This window comes from Naegleria fowleri, assembly GCF_008403515.1.
Source record: "Naegleria fowleri strain ATCC 30894 chromosome Unknown tig60, whole genome shotgun sequence".
Taxonomy (NCBI): domain Eukaryota; phylum Heterolobosea; class Eutetramitea; order Acrasida; family Naegleriidae; genus Naegleria; species Naegleria fowleri.
The window spans coordinates 442878-466078 of NW_025407992.1; the positions used below are offsets into that span (position 1 = coordinate 442878).

Below are 23201 nucleotides of genomic sequence, written 5' to 3' on the forward strand. Positions count from 1 at the left end.
ACAAGAACAACAACATTAGATTTCATGACGGGATCCCGTCCATCCATCCATCCACACACACGATAAGAACAAAAAGGCTTGAAAAAAAGCAAAAAAAACGTACCTGTAAAAAATGAAGGTAATGCACTCAGAGAAAGATGATTTTTTTTTGATGAGTTGTTGTAATCACCAGCAAAATCAAGAGGGCCGTCATCAATCACCACCACCATACGAAACGGTTTCACACGTTTAAAATCATCAACACTTTGGTGTTTTTTTTGAAGTCAATGAAGAATGAATCCTCAATGATTTATAAATGCTTAATGGTTAAGGAATGAGACTATTACAAGAGTACTCTGTTCCATGCATGTATTTGGAAACAAGTCAAATCCATCCGACTCACACGCATGTGAATTATATGTCAACCTATCTGTTCTTCGTTCTTGGACAAAAAAAGCTTCAATAACAGTTGACATTTCCTTTTGTTTCTCATTACTTCTAATTATTCATCTATTCAAATCATAGAGATCTTGCTGCTCATTTTGCAGATTTTTCTGAGAATCAATCACCACTATGAATCAGTATGATTTCTTTGTAAAATTAAGAAACACCACTCCATAATAATTCTAAAAGTTTTCCAACGAGTATCACAGCATACTCTCAGAGGTGTTTCTTAAGATTTGAAGTCAACTTCAAAAATCCTAGTTCTGTAAAGCTTTACAAAGGATAGATTCAAGTTTCATGGTATCTCATTCAACTCGTTTTCCACTTCAAACATTGAGGACTCCCAATAGGCATTCAATAAAGGATATTCCAATTCTAGATTGTGAATGGAGGATGATGATGAGAATGGCCATGTTCCAATGTTAATTGAATTTACCAGTAGTGGTGATAATTGTGAATAATCCAACATTCGAACTGTTTGATTTCTCAATCGATATCCATTCAAATAACTATCAATACATGTGAATGCTTCCTGATACATCTTTTGGAATGAATTGTTCATTCTTGGTGATGATGATGATTGCTTTCTCTCATCTTTAAAATGATTCATTGCATCATGATTCGTTTCTTTCACTTGTCGTTGTTCAACTTGTTGCTGAAAATGTTCAATCAAAAAGTGACGAAAGGCAACAAGTTGTTTCTCACCTCCATTCACAATAAACTCCTTTTCATTCCATTGAATTCCATGATGCAACCATAGATCTGGACATTCCATCAAATCATGTTGAAGATACTTGTTGGGTTTGTCTTGAGATTTCTCCAATTCTGAGCACTTGTTCCATAAAATGTATCGTTCTTCTTGGGCCAATCTCAATTTTGAAAGCATGTACAAGAGGGAGGAGTGTTTGATAGGGATTTTCTGTTGCTCCTCTTTCTCCTCTGTTTGAATATCAGAATTATCAGAATTGAAATGATGTTCATCATTCACGTTCCTGTCGAATGGAGATTCTATATTCAACTCTCTCAATAAATAACAAATGAAATGATGACAATTACAACATAATTGAGAAAATTTCTTGTAGGCATTCCAAAACGTACACACTCTTGCGATCGTTTTCAACGCTTGTTGCACTTGAAGTGTTCCACGAATGACATGAAATTTGTAAACCATCATGGCATTCCGCGCCTTAAATAGGTCGTACTTGATTTTGACAAGTGAGGAATCATTCCATTCGATTTTGAAACATCCAATGATGATGAATGGATGATTCACTCCAATAAGATTATTTCTAAATAATGTTTGAGTGAGAATTTTCTTACATGGATAATCCAATTTTGAAATTCCAATGTAAATGTTTAAAAAAGGTTCTTTGGAGTGTTGTGGTGTGTCCATAGTGGTAGTTTCGAACAAATTTTCAAAAGTATGATTGTTATTTATGTCATTGGTATTATTATTGTTGTTATTGGTGTTGATGTCAGTAATATTATTATTCATGTTATTGGTATTATTATTGTTCAAATGATTCGAATTATTTAGATCATTGAAATTCCAATTAAATTCTTGGTTCATGAGCGAATGATAAGAATTCTTCCAATTATTGGAGAGTTGTTTCATTTCTTGTGAGATTTTCAACACATTCATGATTTGGTAGAGAAATTCATTCTCATCCACTAAACGTTCCATTAATTGTTTTCCGAGCATGGAATAGTGATTACGTTTGTTTCTTTGAATAAATTCCAATCGTTTTTTCGTTTCCATTTCGGATTGAGTTGGTGCTGGTTGATTTGGAATTTGGTTGTTGTTGTCATGACTGACTATTATTGAATCCAATAATTGTAAATGATTGTCAATTTTGTCCTGATTGTTAGAATCAATTAAAATTTTGGTATTCTCGGGAGAAGGATGAGAATGACCACTGACAACATTGTTTGATACAGCGCTGTTATCCACTTGAATGATTTTCTGCAAATCATCGTCAGCAGAATGGCTCATCGTTTCGGCTACACGACAATTTTTTAACAAAATTAATTTAAATTTAATACAACAGCATTCGTTCAATATCGTTTAATTGTCCTCCTTTGGAAAGATCATATCTAAAAAACCTTCCCAAGACACACAGCAAGAAGTGTTTCCAATGGTTTCAGAAGTAGCCACAAGAATAATATCTGCCTTGTCAATGTCATCCACAATTTCACCTTGCCCAGAAGTTATTAAAAGTTTTGCATTTTCCATTCGTTTCTGTGGAAGGTACTTGGGCTTTTGACATTCGTCTGCAAAAGCCGAGGTAAAAGCAATCCTCTTTCTCTTGAAAGGGCCTTTGTATCCAAGTTTGCCCAATTTAGGTTTACTATCCTCAGCAACAAATTTGTTTTCTCTTTCACATTCGATCAACCATTCAGGTGACATGACATATTTTCCAGTGACAGCAGCTTGAAGAACCTTAATGGTTCTCACTCCTGGAGGTGCCACCACATGTGTCGTCTCTTCTTTGACATCATCGGCAATAATTCCTCCTAAATCTTTAACAACTTTTTCAAGTTTTGTCTTTTGTTCCATGGTCCACCTTTTGATCTTGTCACTGAATCCAGAAAAGATGATCACAGACTTCTTTGGTTCCTTCTTGGGAGAAGATTCATCGTTTTTGACCTTTTTCTTTGGTGGGTCCATGTTGGAGGCGGTTGAGGCCGCTGATGACGATTCATTGGATGGACTCTCAGAAACATCTCGCTTAATACCTTTCTTGGTTTTTGCTGTGGCTGGCGTGAGGTCATTAGATTCTTGGGAGTGAGTGGAATCGTCTTGCATGATGGCGTAACAAGTCCTCAGAGTTTCAATTTTACGAATGTTTGCTTCTTTTTCCTTCTCGAGTTGTTTGATCGTATTGTTGAGAGTTTCAATTTCCTTCTCGTGTGTGGCTTTATCCTGTTTCATTTGTTCCATTATGGTTTCGAGTTCTTTTTGAGTTTTTTGGAAAGACTGTTCTAGCTCTTTGTATTTTGATTCAATACTGGAGAGATTTTGTTGAGCAAATTCCAATTCCTTTGATTGATCCTTGAAAAGTTTCTTAGACTGTTCCAACTCCTGGTTACTTTTGTCCAAAGTAAGTTCTAGTTGTTGATTCTTTTCTTTCAATGCTGTTGTTTCTGAAGAGAGCTTTTTCAATTGTTCATTGGTTTCTTTCACTTCTCTTGAGAGTGTTTCCTTTTCTTTTGTCAGTATCTCTACATTATGAATTTGTGATTTTAACTTGAGTTCCAATTCATCCATGTGACGCTTGAGATAGATTTCATGCTCCTTAATCAACTTTTCTTTTTCTTCAACGAATCGTTGTGTGGCTGTCTTGAGATCAGATTCAGTTTTCGAGAGTAATTGTTGCAATTGTTTCATTTGTGTGTTGTGTTCCTTCTCCTTCTCTAGTGCTTCTCTCTCGAATGATGACTTTAATTGTTGTATTTCAGAGTCATTGCATTCTTTCTGTTTTTTGAGAGTATTCTGCAGGTTTGTATTCTCTTCAGAAAGTACATTGTACTGCTTTTGTAAATTGTTGAAACTTGATGTCAATGATTCTACAGTTCCTTGAATTTCAGTGATGGATGACTGTAAAGTTGCCTTTTCTTGGTGCACAAGTTCGAGTGCACTCGTCTTTTCAACCAGTTGATGCTCGAGAGATTGAATGGAGGCAGTGTGCTGGCTAATTTCTCGAGTTAATTTAACAACAAGCTCATCTTGTTGTTGGAGTTGAGTTTGCAACTCGTGGATTTCTGACAAATGTTTTTCATTATTTATGGCGTTCGAAAGTTGTTGGTTGAGAGAGTCAATTGTTTCTTGGAGTTGTTTCACTCTTTGTTCCATCTCTGTTTTTTGTTGTGCTAACTGATCTGTAAGAGAATCCTTGATGGAAATTTGGTTTCTTAGATTGGATTGGGCTGATTGAAGGTGTTCAACCTCCGTAGATTTGTCTCTCAATTGCTGTTGAAGGTCACTTACAGCATGATTCAGCTTGCTGATTTCTTCCTTCATGCCAGATACTACAGACTCTTGCTCCGTGGAGCGTTTGCCGAGCTCTTGATTCAAAGTTTCAATTTGTTGATTTTTGCTCTCTAACTCTAACTGCAAATGAGAAGCAGCTTGTTGATATTTGTGGGACTTCTCTGAGAGTTGGGACTCCTTTTCCGAGAGCAATTTTTCAAGCTCTTGGATTCTCCCTCGCAATACATGTTCTTCCTCACTCTTGGTTTGTTGTGCAGATTGTTCCTTTTCAGAGAGTATTTTTTGCAGTTTTTCACACTCCAAAGTAAGCTCTGTGATGGTATTCTTCAAATTTTGAGCCTCTTGCGAGTGCGTTTCATGTGCCTTTTGAATTTCGTTTTTGAGTGACTCAATTTCAGACGTTTGTTCATTCAAAGATTTCGTCTCATTATTGACCATGTTTTTGTAATTTTCTACTTGTTTCGATAAATCATCGTGTACTCGTTGAGCTTCTCTTTTCAAAGATCCAATCTCGTTGCTATGTTTCTCTTTCAGTTCGTTAATGAATTGAGATTGATCTTTCAATTGTTGACGAAGTTGAGATGCTTCATGTTCCAGTCTTTGATGTTCCTCTTGCATATTTTTAACACTTTCCGAAAGAGATTGCACGGTGGCTTGAAGTTGTGATGTTTGCTGTTCGTGAGCCCTTTGAGCTGATTCCACATGTTCTTGTGCTTTTCTTTTGAGATGCTCCATATCGGATTTCAACACAGTGTTTTCTTGTTCCAAGACATGACACTTGTTCTTGTATTCTTCCAATTCGGCTTGATTCAACGAAGATGATGAAGCACTAGCCTCCGAGAAACTGCTACCAGTGGAAACACTACTCGTGGAGTCTTTTTTCTTTAACAGAAATTGTTCCATTGCTAGGCTAAATGCAAGATCACTTTCCTTCATTCTATAATTATGAAGTTCTTTTTGCAAATTACTAATTTCCATTTCTTGTTCTTTAATCTTTCTCTTGTAGTTTTCTGTGAAAGAGAGGGTACGGATTTTTGTATCATGATTATGCAATTCATGTGTAAGAATGAGACGATGATGATACAATTCAACCAACATGAATAAATATTAATACCAATATAATATAATGATGATGAAATGAATGAAATCCAATTCCGATAAAGGAGTTTCATCACGACGAGGATTTAAAAATATTTCAGACGACCATGATCATCAACGGAATATTAATCATCATTATGATCATCATCACTCAATGTGTATTTGATGCTACTACTTACCAAAAGCAAATTCATCCACAACACCGATCGGTGCGGAAGAAGAACCACCCGCAAAGGAATGACTTCTTTGATGTCCAAGACGGGATCCATTCGTGGCGCTCATTTTTTTTCGAGTGAAGACGAGAATTTTTTGAATGGTTGCCTTAAACTGAGGTTGTTAACCAAAGAACAATTTTTTCTCACCAAGCATGAAATTTTGAATCAGAGAAGGTAATTAATCATCCCTCAATGAGCTTTAGTTAACATCTTTCAATTTTTACACACTTGATTGTCGCAGAATCTCTCTGAGAAACTTTCAAAATGTTCAGGTAGTAACTTGGCCAAAAAAATAGACCTAACGAACTTGGTGAAATCAATCATGAGGAGACTCGTAAGCCTCACCGTTTTGCCAATCCGTTTATTTCCTTATTCTCCAATTATTGCTTCAATAATGACATGATTCATCATGCTCGTCCGTTTATATTCATTTCCCCGATCATGATTAAAGCCTCGTTGGTTAGCAATAATGTTGGTTCCAGTGAGCCAAACAAGAGAACCTTCTCAACCAATTTTCAAAATCTTTTTTCTCCTTCTTTCCCAACATTAAATAGCAGAACAGAGAGTTTGAGAAAGAAATCCAAACCAAACACCTGTACGGAAGAGTATCCAAATGAATGTTTTGATCTTCAGAGGGGAGAAATCTGAGAAGGGGAACCCTTTAAAATCGTTGTGTATCTATGGGACGGTCGATTTTGATAGGCATATTTATATTGAACAGACCAAATTTCTGAACGAAAAGTTAATGCTGAGAATTGAAAGGGGAGAATTTTGTGTCCAAACAGCACCAAATCAATCAGGAAAAACCTAGCTTGTCAAAAATTCATTCATTCCCAAGCTCAAAACACCTGGATATCGTCCTATTTTTATTGATATGTGAAGTGTTGTCTCTGGTTATAGATTAGCTCTCTCCAAAGGACAAGAAGCAAACTTCTTTGAGGTTTTGTTACAACTTATTAACTTGCAATTGGGAACCAATTTTAAAGAACGTCTTTTAATCGATTTGTTTTTTCGTACAAGGACCTTTCAAAGGCCAGAACGCAACACTGATTATGGATAACATTGATGCACTTGCCGAATTGGACGTATTTAACAGAAAGATCTTGTTGGGCTCTTGGCAGGCATGAAGGAATCTAAAAACGTTACCACTCTTCATTCATGCTTGTTTATTACTAATTGGTTTGTAATTATTTTCTTAAGACTTTTGGAAATCCTCCATTCAACGTTATGAGTAAGGTCGTTGGAGAATATTTTCACAAGAAATGAAGCCAATTTATTTTGGAACCGATTTGAAAAACAATATAACAAGCAAATATCGACCGCAGTGAGAATTCATATGTACAACGTTACTTTAGGCGCACAAGGACAAACTGTCATGCTAACACTGTTCTATGAAATGATTTGTGGAAAGAAGCATGAAGTTACTGACATCGAATGGTATTCTGCTAATATGAGTGACGATATCTGGGAATATATTTCAAAATACCAAACCTTTCAAACAATCACAAATGTTCTTCAAGACAAGGAAATTGCATCAGGTTTATTGAATTGGTATCGAAATGTCACCTAGAAACCTGACGTGGCCATAATTAGCAAACTTATTAAGGGCAACATTTTAAGAAAGAAGGAATTATCGTTGGACTATGCTTCGCCATTCATTCAAAGATTTATTTTTGAACATAAAATTGACAAACCTACCTTTATGCCCCTAGCGCAGCTTCCTCTCTTGCCGAATGGTAACATTGACTTTGTTGCTTGTTTGAAGGAGGTGATTAAGATTATGGATCGTTGGTCTTGGGTTGGGAACAACACAAAACCAAATCATTTCTCCAAAGAACGCCCAAAAGGTGCCAATGAGATTCTTTATCAATTAATGACGAGCATTTGATACATGTTGAACATTGTGCCAACGTTTCTGTTCATGAAAACAGAAGTGATGTCACTTTGAGTCACCACATACAACAAGCGAAGGATTGTTCTCTCAATATTGAGACAATGACGAACAATTCAAAGATTCACAAGAAACAAACAATAGTGCTGCACTGGACAACAATTCCCCATGATTGGCATCCTTATGAATTTCCTGAAAGTGATCATGCGAAATTTATGTGTATCACAATTCATTACTTTCAACTTTCAAAATTGCGACAAGAGAAAACGGTCGAGACAACGTGGTTACTGAACCTATTCCTATTGAGCTATCGGAAAAATATTTCTAAAAGAAGCAATGATGAGAGCAGGACGTTGGTGTTCGATTGGAATGAGAATGGGACCATTAATGATATTACTTTTCAAAATGAAATTTGGGTTTTGAATATAACATGAAAACTCAATATCTCCATTTCCAAAATTCCTCAATCCTTCTTCTTCTTTTTTTGAGAGCTCGATGAAGATTCTCGAGTGACCTTTTTGGCTTTTCCACTCTTTTTTGATTTATGTTGTTTGCGAGGACTTGAGTCTTCTTGATCCGATGGAAACTCTTCAATTTCATCTCGGTCACTCTCTGGATACTCCTCAATAATATCGTCGTCCATTTCACCTTGTTCTTGCATCATAGAACGTTGTGACTGCGAGAAGAGAATGGGTGAAGAGGGTTCAGAAGGAGGTGTTGAATGGTGCTTTTTCTTGTTCGGTGTTTCTGCATTGGACGTTGATTTTGAGCCAGCACCTCCCTTCTTTTGTTGTGCATTGTTTTTTGTAGTCGTGTTTTGGTAACCTGAAGCCTTCTTCTTTTTTGACAAGACGAGACCTTGCCTTATATTTCTCAACCCTTCCTCAACGGCTGCAAGTTCCTCTTCAATGTGCTCAAGTTCAGGTTGATGTTTTGAAATGATTTCGTCTCGTGCCTGTTCTGATTGTTTGTACTCTCCCTTCTCGAAAGAAATTGTTTCTTTCAATAACTTTTTAAATTCTTCAACTTTCTTCTTCTTTTCTAGGAGAAGCTTGATTTCAGGATTTTCAGAAATTGGTGTTTGGCCAAATCTAAATACAGGAGGAGCATTTGATTTTGCACCTCCGTACACAATTCCTGTTGATTCAATACGTTCACCATCCAAACAAATAATAATTGGAGTATTGGTATTTGTTTCCAGTCGTTTCTTTCTGAACTGCAATCCCTTTTCAAAACTCTCAAAAACAAGAGTTTGACCAAGAATATTCCAAAATGCATGTCGAAGCATGTCCTTTCTCGAATCGAGTTCAATTAAATTAACAGCATATCCAACAAAGCCATCCACATTATCACCAATAGGATCCAATCTCAGTTTACCGTAATTATCGAGACCTTTGGGACATTTAAAAATGTTATCTAGAGGAAGAATTGGTAATTTGTTGGGGAAGGGTTCGAGAGCTTTTCGAACCTTGTCCATACTTGCTTGATCTTGAACGACAATGCATTGCATCTTATCGGCAATCATTCGCGAAATGGTGTCATTTTGTTTTTCATTGTCGATATAGCCCAATTCCCCGAGAATTCCAACAATACCACTATCTGATTCTTTTTGAAGTTGTTTGATTTTTTGCAGGGCCTTATTTTCGGAGAGACCAACATTGCATTCTCGTGTCTTTCTATTGTTTTGAGCTTTGATTTCAATCTTCTTTTTGAGAAGGGTCAACATTTTTTCTGTATTCTCCAAATTGGGAACATCGTTTTCAAAAGTCAACTCAAATTCTTTGATGGCTTTCAACAGCTCGTGTTGAGCACTTCTATAATTACTGAGCTTGTACTCATTTTCTTGATGGTTTTCTTGAGCCTTCTTAATTTCTTGTTTCAGATAGTCTAATTCGGAAAGTAAAGTTAGTCGTTTCTGTTGTAGTTCCTTTTCTTCTTCTTGTACTTTGGAATTATCAGTGAAAGCAAAGTCAAGCTCCTTGGGAGGAAGATGTTTTGCTGTGAACACGAGTTTAAAGAATCCAGTTTCTCCAGAACCTTCCTTAATACTCAATCTAGAAAATTTGGCTCTACCATTCTCGAATTTGGCCTCGAGTTGTCCTTCCAACTCGGGTAGCTCGCTATCCATACTCTCTTCACTTCTCTCAACTGAAATGGTAACTTTTTTGATCTTGTCGTCAGCAATGACCGTGTTGGAATGTTTGTCTACCACTTTAAGAGATAATTCTTCCCAAAATGATCTTTTGTCGATATCTTCTGCACAATTTGTGACAACTGGGAGTTGGAACGTATCATTCTCAATCTCTAACGCTGCTGGCTCATCGGGTGTCACCACTAAATCAAATAACTCGGTTAGGGAGTTGGGTAATCCTAGGGGAATAATACTGGGTAAACTTGAAAGGTCTAAGGCAATTTTGAAGCGATACACTCCTGCTTTGATGAATACTCTTTCGCTACTTGCAAATGTATAAGACAAGTCATTCTTCGACGTGTTAGAAACAAAATGTCTCTTATCACTTCCCTGAGGATCTGTAACATTTAAATGCAACTGTGCGGGAGCCTTGACTGGTTGTCCATTTTCTCCAAGTACCACTACCTCAAAGGGATCCATAAAATCTCCAGCTTTCAGTTGGCTGACCTTGTTAAGAATCTTTAAAGAAGTGGGATGGGATCCTTTTTTAACATTAAGCTTGAAATATGCGCTTTCTATTTTTGTATTTGGGCATTGGATCGAAAAACTATGATGACCTTCTACTCCATTAATCCAGAATTGAGGCATATATGCACGCCCCTCATCGACTTTAAGGGACATTGACTGATTGATCTCTCCTTCATATTGAACAATATCAATACCAGTTTCTGGAGGCTCAATTTCGTAAGTTCCATGAGACAAAATTTTGTTACCAAAGATATCGTGGCTGGTCACAAAAAATGTAGGTGTTAAGCCAAGGTTTTCAACATCAAAAATAACTTCTCCAATGGTCTCATTGATTCGTAATGAATGAGGAGGACCAGGCTCGAGCATGACATGTTCAATCTTGTCTTCCTTTATCTTTCCGCTTCGATCAACAACTTTAAAGTGGAATTCACCAGTTGGTCCAATTAGAGAAATATTGCAAAATTTCAAATAGCCATGTGTCGTTGTGATTTTTTTCATCTTTTCAGGTGAGGCAATTTCGATTTTTTCAGATTCGCCATGCAATTGTGAAACAATTTCAATATCAGCATCGATGTGTTCTAGCTCTGGATATATTTCCTTATCCTCATGAGGATCGAGAGTGTTTCCATACGCATCCATAATTGAGCACTTGATTGAGAACGGTTGTTCACATTTGACTGTTTCTAACACTTGCTTCTTCCTATGAATTTTAAAAATACAGGGAGCGCCATTGACACTTCTTAAATGAATTGTAAAATTTGCAATGATGAATTCAGGGTTGATATCATGGTCACCATCTTCATCTTGCATTAAATCTTCGTTTTGGGAAGACTTGCTGAGAATATCAATTGTATATTTGGTGGTTTTTGCCGATTGGGGCACCACCAACGTTGGAAGGAGACAAATACCACTTTCAATAGGCAATAGGTTAGCATTACTCCATGATGTGCGGGCATAACCATCAAAAACCATTCTTTCGTACATTTCATTACCGAGTTCAAGTTTCCATCCCACCAATTCTGATCCAACAATGGCTTGAACATTTGCTTTCAATGGTTGACGATCCTTAACCATATGCTTATCAGTATCAGGAGGAATTAAACTGAAAGTGGATGGCTTGATTGTTGAAATAGCCTCAATCGTGAGAGGAATGGTGATGAAAATTTTGTTGCAGCACAACATGATTTCTGTTTCTTTTCTTTGTGAACTATTGGTGTCAGAATGCACTGTTGCTCCTTTAAACACAAAATATCCTGTCTCAACATTTAAGACACCTCGAACGTCTTCTTTAAGAGCATCTCCCTTTAGAAGTGGAGAAAGCTCACTAACCTCTTCATCTTCATCATATTCTGGTTTTAGAAAAACACAATTGCCCATTTCATCGAGCAATCTGGCTTCAATTTCTGGCAATGTTTTTTTCACAGAATTATTCTTCAAGATCGCTTTTGAGTCCTCTGATAATTCAATTGAGAAAACTTCTCCAGCCAATACAAATATTTTCAGCTCCAACACGCTCAAAATTCCAAACGAAATAAGCAATTTGGTGTTTAAAAATTTTGCGTTTCCAATGTGCGCATTGGTGATACACAAATTACTGATTTGCAGCCTCTTATCATTAGTAAACGACACATTATAGGACGACAGCACAATAGAATCGTCACTTGTGGTGATTTTAAGCTGTTCGTTCAAAAGGTTTCCAGATGTGGTGAAAGGAACAAAGTTTCCATAAGGATCCAGTTGTTCAATTACAATGGGTGAAATCTCCTTCTTCAAGAAAAACACCACAGCATCTTCTGTCAAATTCTTGTCTACTTTTAGAGTAGAGAACAGCTTTGAAACTTGTGGTATTTCACTGCAAATTTTGAGATCGGTTGGCCCAGCAGGAACCACATCTAATTTCACAACTTTGGATTTGATTCCACTATCTTCTGTCGAAGATAATTCAAGTAGATATGTACCAGCTATATTGAACTCTGGCTTGAGTTTGTATGGCTTAAAACAATGGATACCTTTTTTGAAAGCCTTTGTGGAAGTGATAGAGGCTTCAAACTTTTGCTCTTTCTCATTTTCTCCCTCATATCGGATTGTCAGCGTTATAGGATATACTTGAGCGGTAACGACTTTGTGATCACCTGTCATAATGCTCGCTGAGATGTATTTCAGTACATAGCCCGCTGTGACTGGATCAGGAGGTGGACGTCTCTCTCTTGCACTCACACTCGGCGTGTCAACAACGTCAATATAACTTGGTAATTTGTTTTTCATCTTGCTAATTTCTGATTTGAATTCTTGTTTGGTTAAGACGCTCTGAATTTTGGATATTGGAAAGCATTGCCCAGAAATCTTGCTTGTATCATCGTTTTGACTTTCAGGAGTCCATTCCTTAACCACTGCGGTCACAGTATATTCTTCAGAGGTCAAATCTCTAAACATGTCAACAAGTGTGCCAATAATTTTAGGTCTAGTTTTCATGACTACGTAATCTCCAACGTTGTATGAGGTTTGTCCATGTTTGATTCTTTTGTAGAATGTTTTTAGTCCCTTTCCTTCTTTCTGAGTTCTTTCAAGATCACACTCATCAAAAATGATTTCTTCATCGAGTTTTTTGTGGCACTCTTTTATCCATTTGCGATATCGTTGCATCAAAGTCCTGTCTGTATAATTCAATAACGCCTGACATAGAGGCGTCTGTTTGCAAAGATACATTTTGTTTGCAGAAACTTCAAAAGCATAATCAAAAAATAGCATTCCCTTCACTCGTCGATAACAATTGTCAGGAATGTCACGATTACTTCGCTCCTTTTCCATCCATGGTAAATTCTTGATTTTCTCATTGGCCAATAATCTTCCATTCCAAAAACATTCAAATCCTGGATTTCTTTCGCTGAGGGGAACTTCTTGATCTGTAGGGACATACTTGCCACCTTCCAAATACAGTTCCTCTGGTATTGGCAACGTTTCACGGCCTTGTTTAAATGGATAGTAATAAATAATTCCTCTCACAGTGCTATTGACAATGGAAATTCCTGAGCTTTGAGTTGGCATACTCAGCTCCAGTCCTGTGCCTACGCTGTCACTATTTTTCACGCTCAATTTTATCTCAAACGAGAATGGAGCCTTTCCTTCCTGTAGATACAGAGATTCCAAATCCTTATCTTCAGAAGAAATGGGAACTCCGTCAACCTTAATAATTACATTTTTTGGTTTACGGAAATCGATAAAATCTTCTTCATCACTGAGAGCCTTCTTTGTTGACCTCTTCTGAGAGGACGATGTGCTACTTTGTTGGGAAGAAGATTTGGATGTTTTTGTAGGTTCATCTTCATCGCTGGCAGGTACACTGTCCTCTTCAAGCTCGTCTTGAGTATCAGAAAATTCATCGTCGTCTTCGATAATGTCTCGACCCTCCTTATTTCCATCTGTTCCATAAATATAATAGTGGTAAATGTGGCCTAGCCTTTTCTTAATAAGACTTGCATCATAACGATCTACATAGACCTTCTTAATATCAGAAATGGTGAAGTGCGTAAAGCTTTCCCATTGTTTTTCAGTGTCAGAGGGTGGACGTGAGATGCAGTCCGCTTTCCATTGTTTATCTTTTCCAGAGCCAAAATCTTCCTCTAATTTTTGTCGTGACAAGGTGACTTCATAAACAAAACGAGAATCTTTTGGTTTAGAAACTAGAGTCACTTGATCGCCAAGATTAAAAATTGCCTTCTTTGAACCCACTCCATACCTACTAAAATCAGAAGTTATAAATTTGTCAAAAACACGCCTTCTTGGAACCTCAGACTTTGTCTTTGCAGACATCTGAGCATCATCGACTGGAGCGTCTGTTATACCCAAAGTTGCCCAATTGACAAGCGTTTTGAAATTCATTCCTCTACCGTTGTCCCAAATGTGCAGCTTGCTTTTAAATTCATTATTATGTGATGGTTTTTCAAAACGAATGTCTATAATTCTGTCATTCTTATTTAGTACAGTATTTTGAATGGAGTTGTCAATAACTTCTGCTAAAGCGGTTATAAAATCATATTCGTCTCCACCATGAATGAGAATATTTACATGAGGTACAATATCTACAGTTAATTGTAAATTAGCTTTAACCTTAGAGGAGTTTTCAGAGGTGGTATTGGATTTCAAGGTTAGTATGAAATATCCATGCGTTGAAGTAGGTGGTAAATTTTTAGTGGAATAGCTGTTTTGGTTCGTGTCGTCAATGACTACCACAGTGCTATCATTGAGATCGTTCTTGTTGGATTTTCCATCCAAAGATGATGCAATTTGTAAATCAGCATCCGTTATGTTTTTATCATCCAAGTTACGAATAGACTCGATATCATTCACTGATTTTAGTTTGAATACTTCACAAATAGCATGTTTCAGCTGATTGAGAGAGGTTATTTTGTGTTTTGGTCCTATCGTCTTTTTCTTTCCTGTGTGAGCATCCACAATTTTATATGCATTCAAGTTTGCAACAGCAGTTGTTTTTTCTGAGCATCCTTGTTGATCGCCACTCATAGTGTCCATTTCTGAGCTCTGTAACTCCTTGTTGGTTTTTGAAATATTCACATTGGAGCTTGTACTGCATGATTCATTGGGTTTAGTTTTCTTTTGGGATGGTTCTAATTTTTCATGCATATCATAGCTGTTGTTGTTTTTTGTTGTTGATGATGATTTCTTGTTCACGGAATTTTTGCCTATCGCGCTACTACTCCCCACTGATAAAAGCGATTGCTCTCCGATAACAATTTCTTCATCATCATCAATAATGTTATCGTCATTGTCCAAATACTCATCTTCCAAGGGCCTTTTTTGTTGTTGATTTTTCCCATTAGTACCAGCTCGAGCAGTGCCCGAATTTGTATCGTTGTTGGAGGAGGTTTGCTTCTTTCTTGTGGTGCTGTTTGATGTGGTTGTTGTTGAAGATGCCGTAACGGTTTTTTCCATCTTTTTTGGAGGCATTTTTTTTGTTTCTTGTTGGAGCTGGAACTGAGAGATGGAAGACTTGAAATCATGAGGATATGAAAGAGAGATTCACAATGATCATCAGCTTACTTTTGAATTCATGAATTTCACTCTTGAATGAAATTAATAACAAAAGTCATATATGAAATCGATTTAAAAAATTATTACAAAAAAATAAGAACAAGATATTGAAGGGAATATGGCATCCGAAATTCAAATGATTTCCGAAGCCTCTCACAACATTATGATCTGCTCTGAAATTGATGGTGATCAGCATCAACAACATTCCATCCATGAATCAGTGAATCATTCATGCAAGATTTTATTCTCTCCGAGTCCTTCATCATCCATACGAGCCATCGCGAAGAGAATTTTATTATTCCTGGATTTTGAAACAACTTTTACTTTGGTGCCGTATATTTGTAAAGGCTGGGCATGTACTTTGTATCCTTCCATTGCGGAAAGAAATAATCATCATTCCTTGTTGTGGTTTATGAATCATGGAGAAAGAGAGGAGGATGGATTTATTGGTAGAAATTCCAATCATGATAGTGTACATGATTCGGAAGAAGAAAAATCAATTTGGGAGATGTTATTGTATCGAGATTATTCATCGTCGTCGAGTAGTGCCATTAAAAAGCTCCTTGAAAGAATTGAATTTGGACAAGTATTCATGTCGAATGAACAAACACGAAAAGATCATGCCACTTTTCAGACCTTGTATAAACATTTGAAGAGGGATGAAGCATTGGCACTGAGCGTTCGTCATGTCAGAGCCAAGATGTCCACCGCCGTTGATGATAATGCTATTACTAACAATGCAATGGAACTGAATTCAGACGATCGTCACACGGATGAAGGATTAATGCTTGACGATGATGATCAAGCTCATGAAGAAAATACTCACACCACGACTTCAATGACGCTGACAACAAAACAATTGGATAGAGAGGCTCTCTTTCATCTTATTCAAACCTATTCGAGTAATATTTTAATGACCACAATACAAAGAATTGAACTTTTTGCTTATTTTCTGAATCAAGTAGATGCATACAAGACCACAGCTAATTATTTGGAACATCACAAGAAAGATCTTGATTCATTAGTGAACGACTTGTCAATCATTGAGGACACTTTTAAATTTACTCGACTTTCAAAGCGTATTGAGGAGGAAACAGAAGACGAAACCATCGAATCCATGAATATTACTCGGCGAAGCATGCAAGTGGAGGGAACTTTTGTGAATTGGAATTGTGATTTTGTGAAAATGACTTTTATTATTGACTTTCCATACAGTGACTTTAATCCTAATGTTGATATTGACATGGATATCTTTTATAATTTGGGCGATCGAATTTCCATGTCTATCACTGAGGTTGGACTCGAAAACTTTTCTGTTATACTCGGAAAGGACATTGAAAGTGTGTATCCTTGGCTCAAAGGTGATTTATCACCAAGTGCTTTTGGAGGATCCACTCTGGACGATGAGGACGACGACTTCCGTGAACAGAATGACTTTCTTACACAACTAGGAAATGCCTTCATTTGGAGATGCTTATTGGGAGCCATTTCACTTCAAATAGTTCCCATTGTTGAATATAACGAAATGACTTTTTCAAGAACAGACGACTTGTACTACTTTCTCAAGTTTGGAAAATTAGATGTTATTCTTGAGTCCATGCCACGATTGGACGATGACTTTGAAGGTTATTAATGAGGTAATGTGTCACTTAGGTGAAGAATTGGTAAATATAATGTATTTACATGAACTAAGCTTGCTGACAATGAAAGGTTTCAGAATTAGATATTCTATAGAATTCGAAGATGTTAAAACGAAAGCAATTGAATATTTTTGAAAATTTGCCAGAATTTGGTAATGATCCATATTTGTCTATTAAGCTTAGTTGTCGGTCAAACAACGCATTGCAAAGGGATTGCTGCAGTTTTATTGTCTCACACACCACTCGCATGCATTGACTCGTACAAAAACAAAATCATTTGGACCATCTATTCACCCATATTACCCATATTGAATCATCATGATTGGTCACCTCATCAACACAATTAATTTCGTTTCCCTACTTGGAGTATTCGCTGTGAACCTGTTCTTCACAGAGAGTTCCCTCTCAAATTTCATTCGAACCTTTATTGTTGATCAGAAAGGACTTCTCCTCTTCACACAATACATTCCCTCTGAACAGTATTCAAGACTCATTCACAGTGCTCTCACTTCCTATGTTGGAAATGCAAAAACCATTGAGGCTGTGAGTGCCAAATACGACACGGCTTTCACTCCCTCACATTTCACATTTGGTATTTGGGCTGTGATTTATTCAGCGCTCTTTCTCTTTAGCTTCCTCTCAATCATTAATACGAAACGAGCCGAGAGTGAGAGAATTGGTCGTGTCGTAGGTCCATGGTTTTTACTTGCCAACATTCTTAATGTTTGTTGGGTCTTGGCTTTTTGTTTTGATAAGATTTTCCTTTCACATTTGATCTTCATGTCCTTGTGGATGAATTTGTTCGTCATTTACTCGAGTGCCATTCGTACTCGATATGGAAAGGAATTGGCTCATGAATTTCCATTGTGGGTTCGTTTACCTTTTACACTCTACTTGGCTTGGGCAACCATGGAATTGTTGGCATCGTTTCTCCTTGTTCTCAAATATGATGTCATCAAACCATTTAGTGATGTCTTTTCCAAGCAAAAAGATACTCTCTATTTGTTTAATATTGATTTCTCTCATCCTGTTCTGTCACTGGTTTCCATGTGTGGTTATGTTGCCAATTTATTGAATGAAGAGCAATGGGCAGCCACAATGGTTACCATCTCCTCAGTGATTGCATTGTGGTTTTCCAAGTTTAAGAGAGATTTCACCTTTGTGGGAGTGGTGTTGTGGACTCAAGTCGGAATTTTCTTGAGACATTATTCGCGAGCATTTGTTACCATTAGTAGTAGTGCCCCCAACGTGACAACTCAACCTGCAACTCCAACTGTGATGCAATGGAGTGAGTCCCTTCTCATTGTTACATGTCTTACGAATATGGCATTAATGACATTTGAATTTTTGTTTTCAGTTTGGGAGGTATTGTCACCCTCTGCCACCGTCACTATCGAGAGAATCATCGAAGAAGCTGAAGAACCAAAAGGATCCAGGCTTGATATTGAGTTCACTGGTCCTTCCCAAAAGAAGAAGAAAAGTAAGGTTCTTTAATTGTTTGTGATTTCGCAAGTTCAATAAAATGGTAGAGTTGTAAATAGCAGAAGGAATGTGAGGGATTGAATGCTGGATATGATCGTCCTTTTATTGCCTCGTGATTTTAAATTTCCACACCTCGCTTCCATACTTATCAAAAGCTCTCACAAACATAAAAGTAGCTTGCACTTCAACAGAGAAAAATCCAGAATCATTCAAATCATTCAACGAGTACTTGTTGTAAATCATTGGCCGTGTATTTCCTGCTCCTCCTCCAGAAATGACATATTGCGTTGGGAAAGCACTATCTGAATTTGAAAGCCAGTTCAACAAATGGTCATGTCCACACAAGTACATTGGTAGCTTGTATTTCGTAAAAAGTGGTTCAAAATTGTCGACAAGTTCTTGAGTGGTGGGTCCATGTTGTCCAGCACTAAAAATTATGTGTAGGCATTGCATTTGTGAAAAAAGAAATTGTCACACATTTCAATTCCATTATTGGAATAAAAAATACCAATAAATCAAACGAAATTATTAAATGCACAACTGCAGTCACAACACATACCTATACAATGGATGATGTCCTACAACCAAATTCCATGAATCATTCTTGTTCATATTGGCACTCAAGATATTCTCTACCATTTTGATTTGGTCATTATTAAACGCTCGTTGTTGTACCAATGCAGTTTGATTGGCCCTTGAATCTGAAAAGTACTTGTTCACAAATGGATTTGTATCAAGCATGACAAATGACACTTTAAATTTGTTTTCAGTAGAAGTCTTTTCAAAATTATAAAATTGTTTTGGCATTTTCCATCTCTTGCTAACTTGCGAATACGAAATTTGAGCTTCAGGATTCGTTCTATAATCATGATTACCCAAAACAAAATACCAATCTAAATTCTTCAAACTATCTTGTACATAAATATCTTCAAATTTTGTTTTAAATTGGACATCATTGACATCTGTCACTCCATTGTCATAAATATTGTCTCCAGTTCCAATAATGAATTGGCATGGCAATTTCTGTGGATTCATTCCATTTTCAAAGTTACAATATCGAGCCATACTTTCTGCCACTTTCTTCTGTTCATCATTTCCTCTTCCCTGATCACCAACAACAATAAAATGTAAATAATCACTACTTGGTGTGTACTCTGGATTTGGAAATATCTTCTTATTTTGACCGGGACCCCAATACAACACAGCACTCACAACAATCAATACAATCAATGCTGAAATAATGACACATGAAATTCCGAACAAAATGGCCAATGTTCCAAGTCCAATCCGTTTTCTTTGTGGTGGAGAGAATTGATCTGCTGAAAAACTATAATATTGATGAGTTGATGGATTGGCAGATGAGCCATTCATAACCGCTCCATTGTTGGAGTTTCCTTCTCCGATGGGTTCTTCGGAAAAGGAGTCGTACAAAGGCTCACGAGGATTCATTTTTTTTTTGTAATTTGGATTGTAATCGATGATCGATTAGGATTTGGAAAGTGAATTTGTAATTTGGGTTTGAGATTGGCAACACAGCGTATTGATTGCTTACAGATTGCAATGAGCTCATTGGAGGCGAATGAGAAATTGGGAGTAGAAGCAGCATCTACATATTTTGTGATTCGTTCCAGTCTGTTGTCGTTGTATCTTATGGAGAGATTCAAATTCTTGTTGGTGGTGGTGGTTGTCATTATGGTTATTGTCATTGTTCTCACCAACAACAAAATTGGCAGAATGTCTCACCAAGTTCTTTCATGTTGGATATTAAATAGGAACGAGTTGTTCCAAAGGTTTTCCACACACTTATTCATCATCAGGGAATGACTCCATATTCTGAGTAGTACTAATTGCATGCATTTCAATCTTTGATGCAACACGTGGTGGTTGATCGATATTGAAGTTGTTTGGAGATCTGTCCTTTCCATCACTATGTGAATGTTTTTTTTTGTCTTACTTGTGAGATCGTGCATGATTCGTATAATACTAATACGCTATATATTATGCTTTGTGAGAATTGATGCACGTTGAGATGAACTTTGACAAAAAAGGATAGACTGAAGAGAATGATCTCATTACAACAAGATGGAAAGTAGAAATCAAAAAGAATTCATTCAAAATATTAACAATGTATTCATTCAAATATTCATGATGATATACGCTGAGTCCATAAGTTTTCTCAAGTCACTGTTCAGTTGTTTTGTTGTTTCGAATATTTGAAAATTTTCCTCTTGACCGACATTAAGGGCACCGATCAATAAATCTTTTTCATCTTTGCATATGAAATGGACATCAGGACACAAGTTGAGCTTTTCGAACACTTTGTAAACAATGAGCTCCAGAGCTTCTACTGGTTTTGGTCCAGTAGTTGAATTGCTTTCTTTTCTGGAAATGATTTTTCAACTCCAATACCTATTCTTTTCTTTGCTAATAATTTCCCCAATTTAATGACATTCTTTCTCAATGAATCATCATCCAACTCGTTTTCTTGTAATAGTTTATTGGTATTAAGAAACACAGACTAATCGATATTCCATTTAGTGACTTCAGAACCAAAAGCAGTTTCAAAACGGTCCGTTTTGCTCAAATATTTGGCCACCTTTGCAAGGTAATGATTTCCTGGTGTTTGTTGTTCGGTCTCTGAGAAAGAAGAGTATCTATCATTAAGAGTTCATAGAGTTGATTGAATTTTTTTTAACCCTTAAATGATGATGATATACTTGACCACTTTACATAACCTATGCGTTCGGATTTGGTTAAAAGAATTTGGAGAAATGAAAGGCTTTTGGAGAATTGATGACGATCAAAATAAATTCATTTGACGATGCGAATAAATACAAAAAAGAAAAGTGGTGTTGAATATATCGAATTGGACTTAATTCTGTCACATTTCCAATACGGCTACGATTGGTTTGTGTGTTTCTCCATAGCTTAAATCTGCATCAAGTACTTGCAAATTCACAGTTTTCACACATGGAGAAACGAAAAGGTAGTCCACCGTTTCGAATGTGTTTGTTTCAAAATCAACAAATGTTGGTTGTAAATTAAGGTTATGATACCACGTTCCTGAGTACGATTCTGAGGAAGCATCACTCTCTTCGTCGTCACTCTCTTCTTCTGTCGTCTTGACGACATCCTTGTCCTCGTTACTACTGCTGCTGTCAGTCACTTGCTCCGTTTTGGTAGATTTTTGTGTGGATGTTTGTGCTTGTGGAGGCAACAATTGTCTCTGGCATGGAATGATGAGACTTTTCTTATCAATTTTTTCATTCCCCTCCTCTTCATCATCATCGTCATCGTCACTATCTGCCAATAAATTAACGTCACTGTTGTGAGCACCCAAATCTTGACCTTGAACCAAAATGCTTAAAGCATTTGATTTTGGTAAACTATTCAAATTTCCACCAATGATGGTAGGGATAAAAGTCGTTCTATTTGTAATGGAATTATAGAGGGACATTCGATTAAGCACCTCTTGTCTCAATAGTATGGAGGCATATCTTCTTGCTTCCACTCCTTGATCCCAATGTGTATTAAATACAAGCAAATCAATGTGGTCATCCTCTTCATCGTAGGGTTTAAAAATGAAAGCACCCCAATTACAAAAACGAGGTACAATACTGTCCCATGACTTGGAGCCTGGCTCTTGCGGTGTTTTGCTGTACCAAAATGCGCCACAGTCTACACACTTCAACGTCTCTGAATTATAAATAATTGGTAAATACTCATGGACCAAATCATCGGGGTCTTGATCTGTCTCAATTTTTTTCTTCACATCATTTTTCAATAGGGTAGAAATGATAGAATGGTTGCCACCTGTCGCCAGTGGAGATACAAAGGAGGTAGGAATTTCTTCATCATCATCTGAATGATAAGACTTGGAAACCTTGATTGGTTCTGAAGTGTGTTTGTGACCACAGCAAAACCATTTATACACAGGAGGCTCCAAGTCTTCATTTTCGTCGTAATCATCATGCAAGTGTTCTTCGGCTTTTGTCAAATATTTCATTGCTTTTATGGTTTGCTCATAATTCAAATCTTGCAGCAATATCAAATCTGGGGCCATTTCGCCCAATTTCTGAAGAGTCGATCTCTTTCGTCTATTGACCTTTTCATGTCGTTGGTCATCCATTCGCTCATCCTCATCTTCATCACTGTCATCATCATCATTATCATCATCATTGTAGACCGTAGAACACCAATCATTGGTCGCACTCCATGACACAACAGTAATCTTTTGCTTCTTCCTCTCAATCTTCCCAAACTGCTCATCAATTTTCGAGTCAAACGAAGACGATGCGTTTCTGCTATGCAAACCAGCCTCCAAGACCTCTACTTTGACATCATGAAGCTCATCCACCACAACCATATGATTGATCACTGGTGAGCCTACCGGAGAAGAATTTCCCGAAGATGATACAGTCTCATCCAGCCATCGGGAACTTACAGCAATTCTTCTTGCTCCTGAGGAGGTTCCAAAATCATGGTCATTCACTCTATCCGATGCCAGTGAGTGATTCCTGTTGTTGTTGTTGTTGTTTTCATCACCACCAGATAAAACCGAAAATGATGATGATTCGGATGAGAAAAAAGCCTTTCTCACTTCCTCTCTGTGTTGTTGACTCATTTTTTTTTAGAAGGATGATGAAAACTTTCAGAGTGACACACTTTCACTCGGTGATAATGATGTGAAGAAGAAACAAGAGGAGGTCACTTGTCGCTTTTTATTCAAAAGTTCCATCGTGTCATCAAACTT

General features: G+C 37.1%; 7 protein-coding genes across 7 annotated transcripts; 2 read left to right on the forward strand and 5 right to left on the reverse strand.

Moving 5' to 3' along the window:
- Window positions 1-718: 718 nt before the first annotated feature.
- On the reverse strand, window positions 719-2416 carry FDP41_008296 (uncharacterized protein; the record flags this gene model as incomplete). Its single annotated transcript, XM_044712134.1, has 1 exon — window positions 719-2416. One exon carries the CDS (start codon window positions 2414-2416, stop codon window positions 719-721), a length of 1698 nt encoding a protein of 565 aa, XP_044558305.1.
- Window positions 2417-2488: 72 nt separating this feature from the next.
- On the reverse strand, window positions 2489-5794 carry FDP41_008297 (uncharacterized protein; the record flags this gene model as incomplete). Its single annotated transcript, XM_044712135.1, has 2 exons — window positions 2489-5424; window positions 5692-5794. The coding sequence occupies 2 exons, from the start codon at window positions 5792-5794 to the stop codon at window positions 2489-2491; spliced, it is 3039 nt and encodes a 1012-aa protein (XP_044558306.1).
- A 2287-nt stretch (window positions 5795-8081) lies between these two features.
- Window positions 8082-15242, reverse strand: FDP41_008298 (uncharacterized protein; the record flags this gene model as incomplete). The annotated part of the gene is made up of 1 exon (XM_044712136.1): window positions 8082-15242. The coding sequence occupies one exon, from the start codon at window positions 15240-15242 to the stop codon at window positions 8082-8084; it is 7161 nt and encodes a 2386-aa protein (XP_044558307.1).
- Window positions 15243-15462: 220 nt separating this feature from the next.
- FDP41_008299 (uncharacterized protein) lies at window positions 15463-16959 on the forward strand (the record flags this gene model as incomplete). The annotated part of the gene is made up of 1 exon (XM_044712137.1): window positions 15463-16959. The coding sequence occupies one exon, from the start codon at window positions 15463-15465 to the stop codon at window positions 16957-16959; it is 1497 nt and encodes a 498-aa protein (XP_044558308.1).
- Window positions 16960-17284: 325 nt separating this feature from the next.
- FDP41_008300 (uncharacterized protein) lies at window positions 17285-18460 on the forward strand (the record flags this gene model as incomplete). Its single annotated transcript, XM_044712140.1, has 1 exon — window positions 17285-18460. The coding sequence occupies one exon, from the start codon at window positions 17285-17287 to the stop codon at window positions 18458-18460; it is 1176 nt and encodes a 391-aa protein (XP_044558309.1).
- Window positions 18461-18550: 90 nt separating this feature from the next.
- Window positions 18551-19897, reverse strand: FDP41_008301 (uncharacterized protein; the record flags this gene model as incomplete). Its single annotated transcript, XM_044712141.1, has 2 exons — window positions 18551-18875; window positions 19008-19897. The coding sequence occupies 2 exons, from the start codon at window positions 19895-19897 to the stop codon at window positions 18551-18553; spliced, it is 1215 nt and encodes a 404-aa protein (XP_044558310.1).
- A 1432-nt stretch (window positions 19898-21329) lies between these two features.
- Window positions 21330-23072, reverse strand: FDP41_008302 (uncharacterized protein; the record flags this gene model as incomplete). The annotated part of the gene is made up of 1 exon (XM_044712142.1): window positions 21330-23072. One exon carries the CDS (start codon window positions 23070-23072, stop codon window positions 21330-21332), a length of 1743 nt encoding a protein of 580 aa, XP_044558311.1.
- Between the last annotated feature and the right edge of the window lie 129 nt (window positions 23073-23201).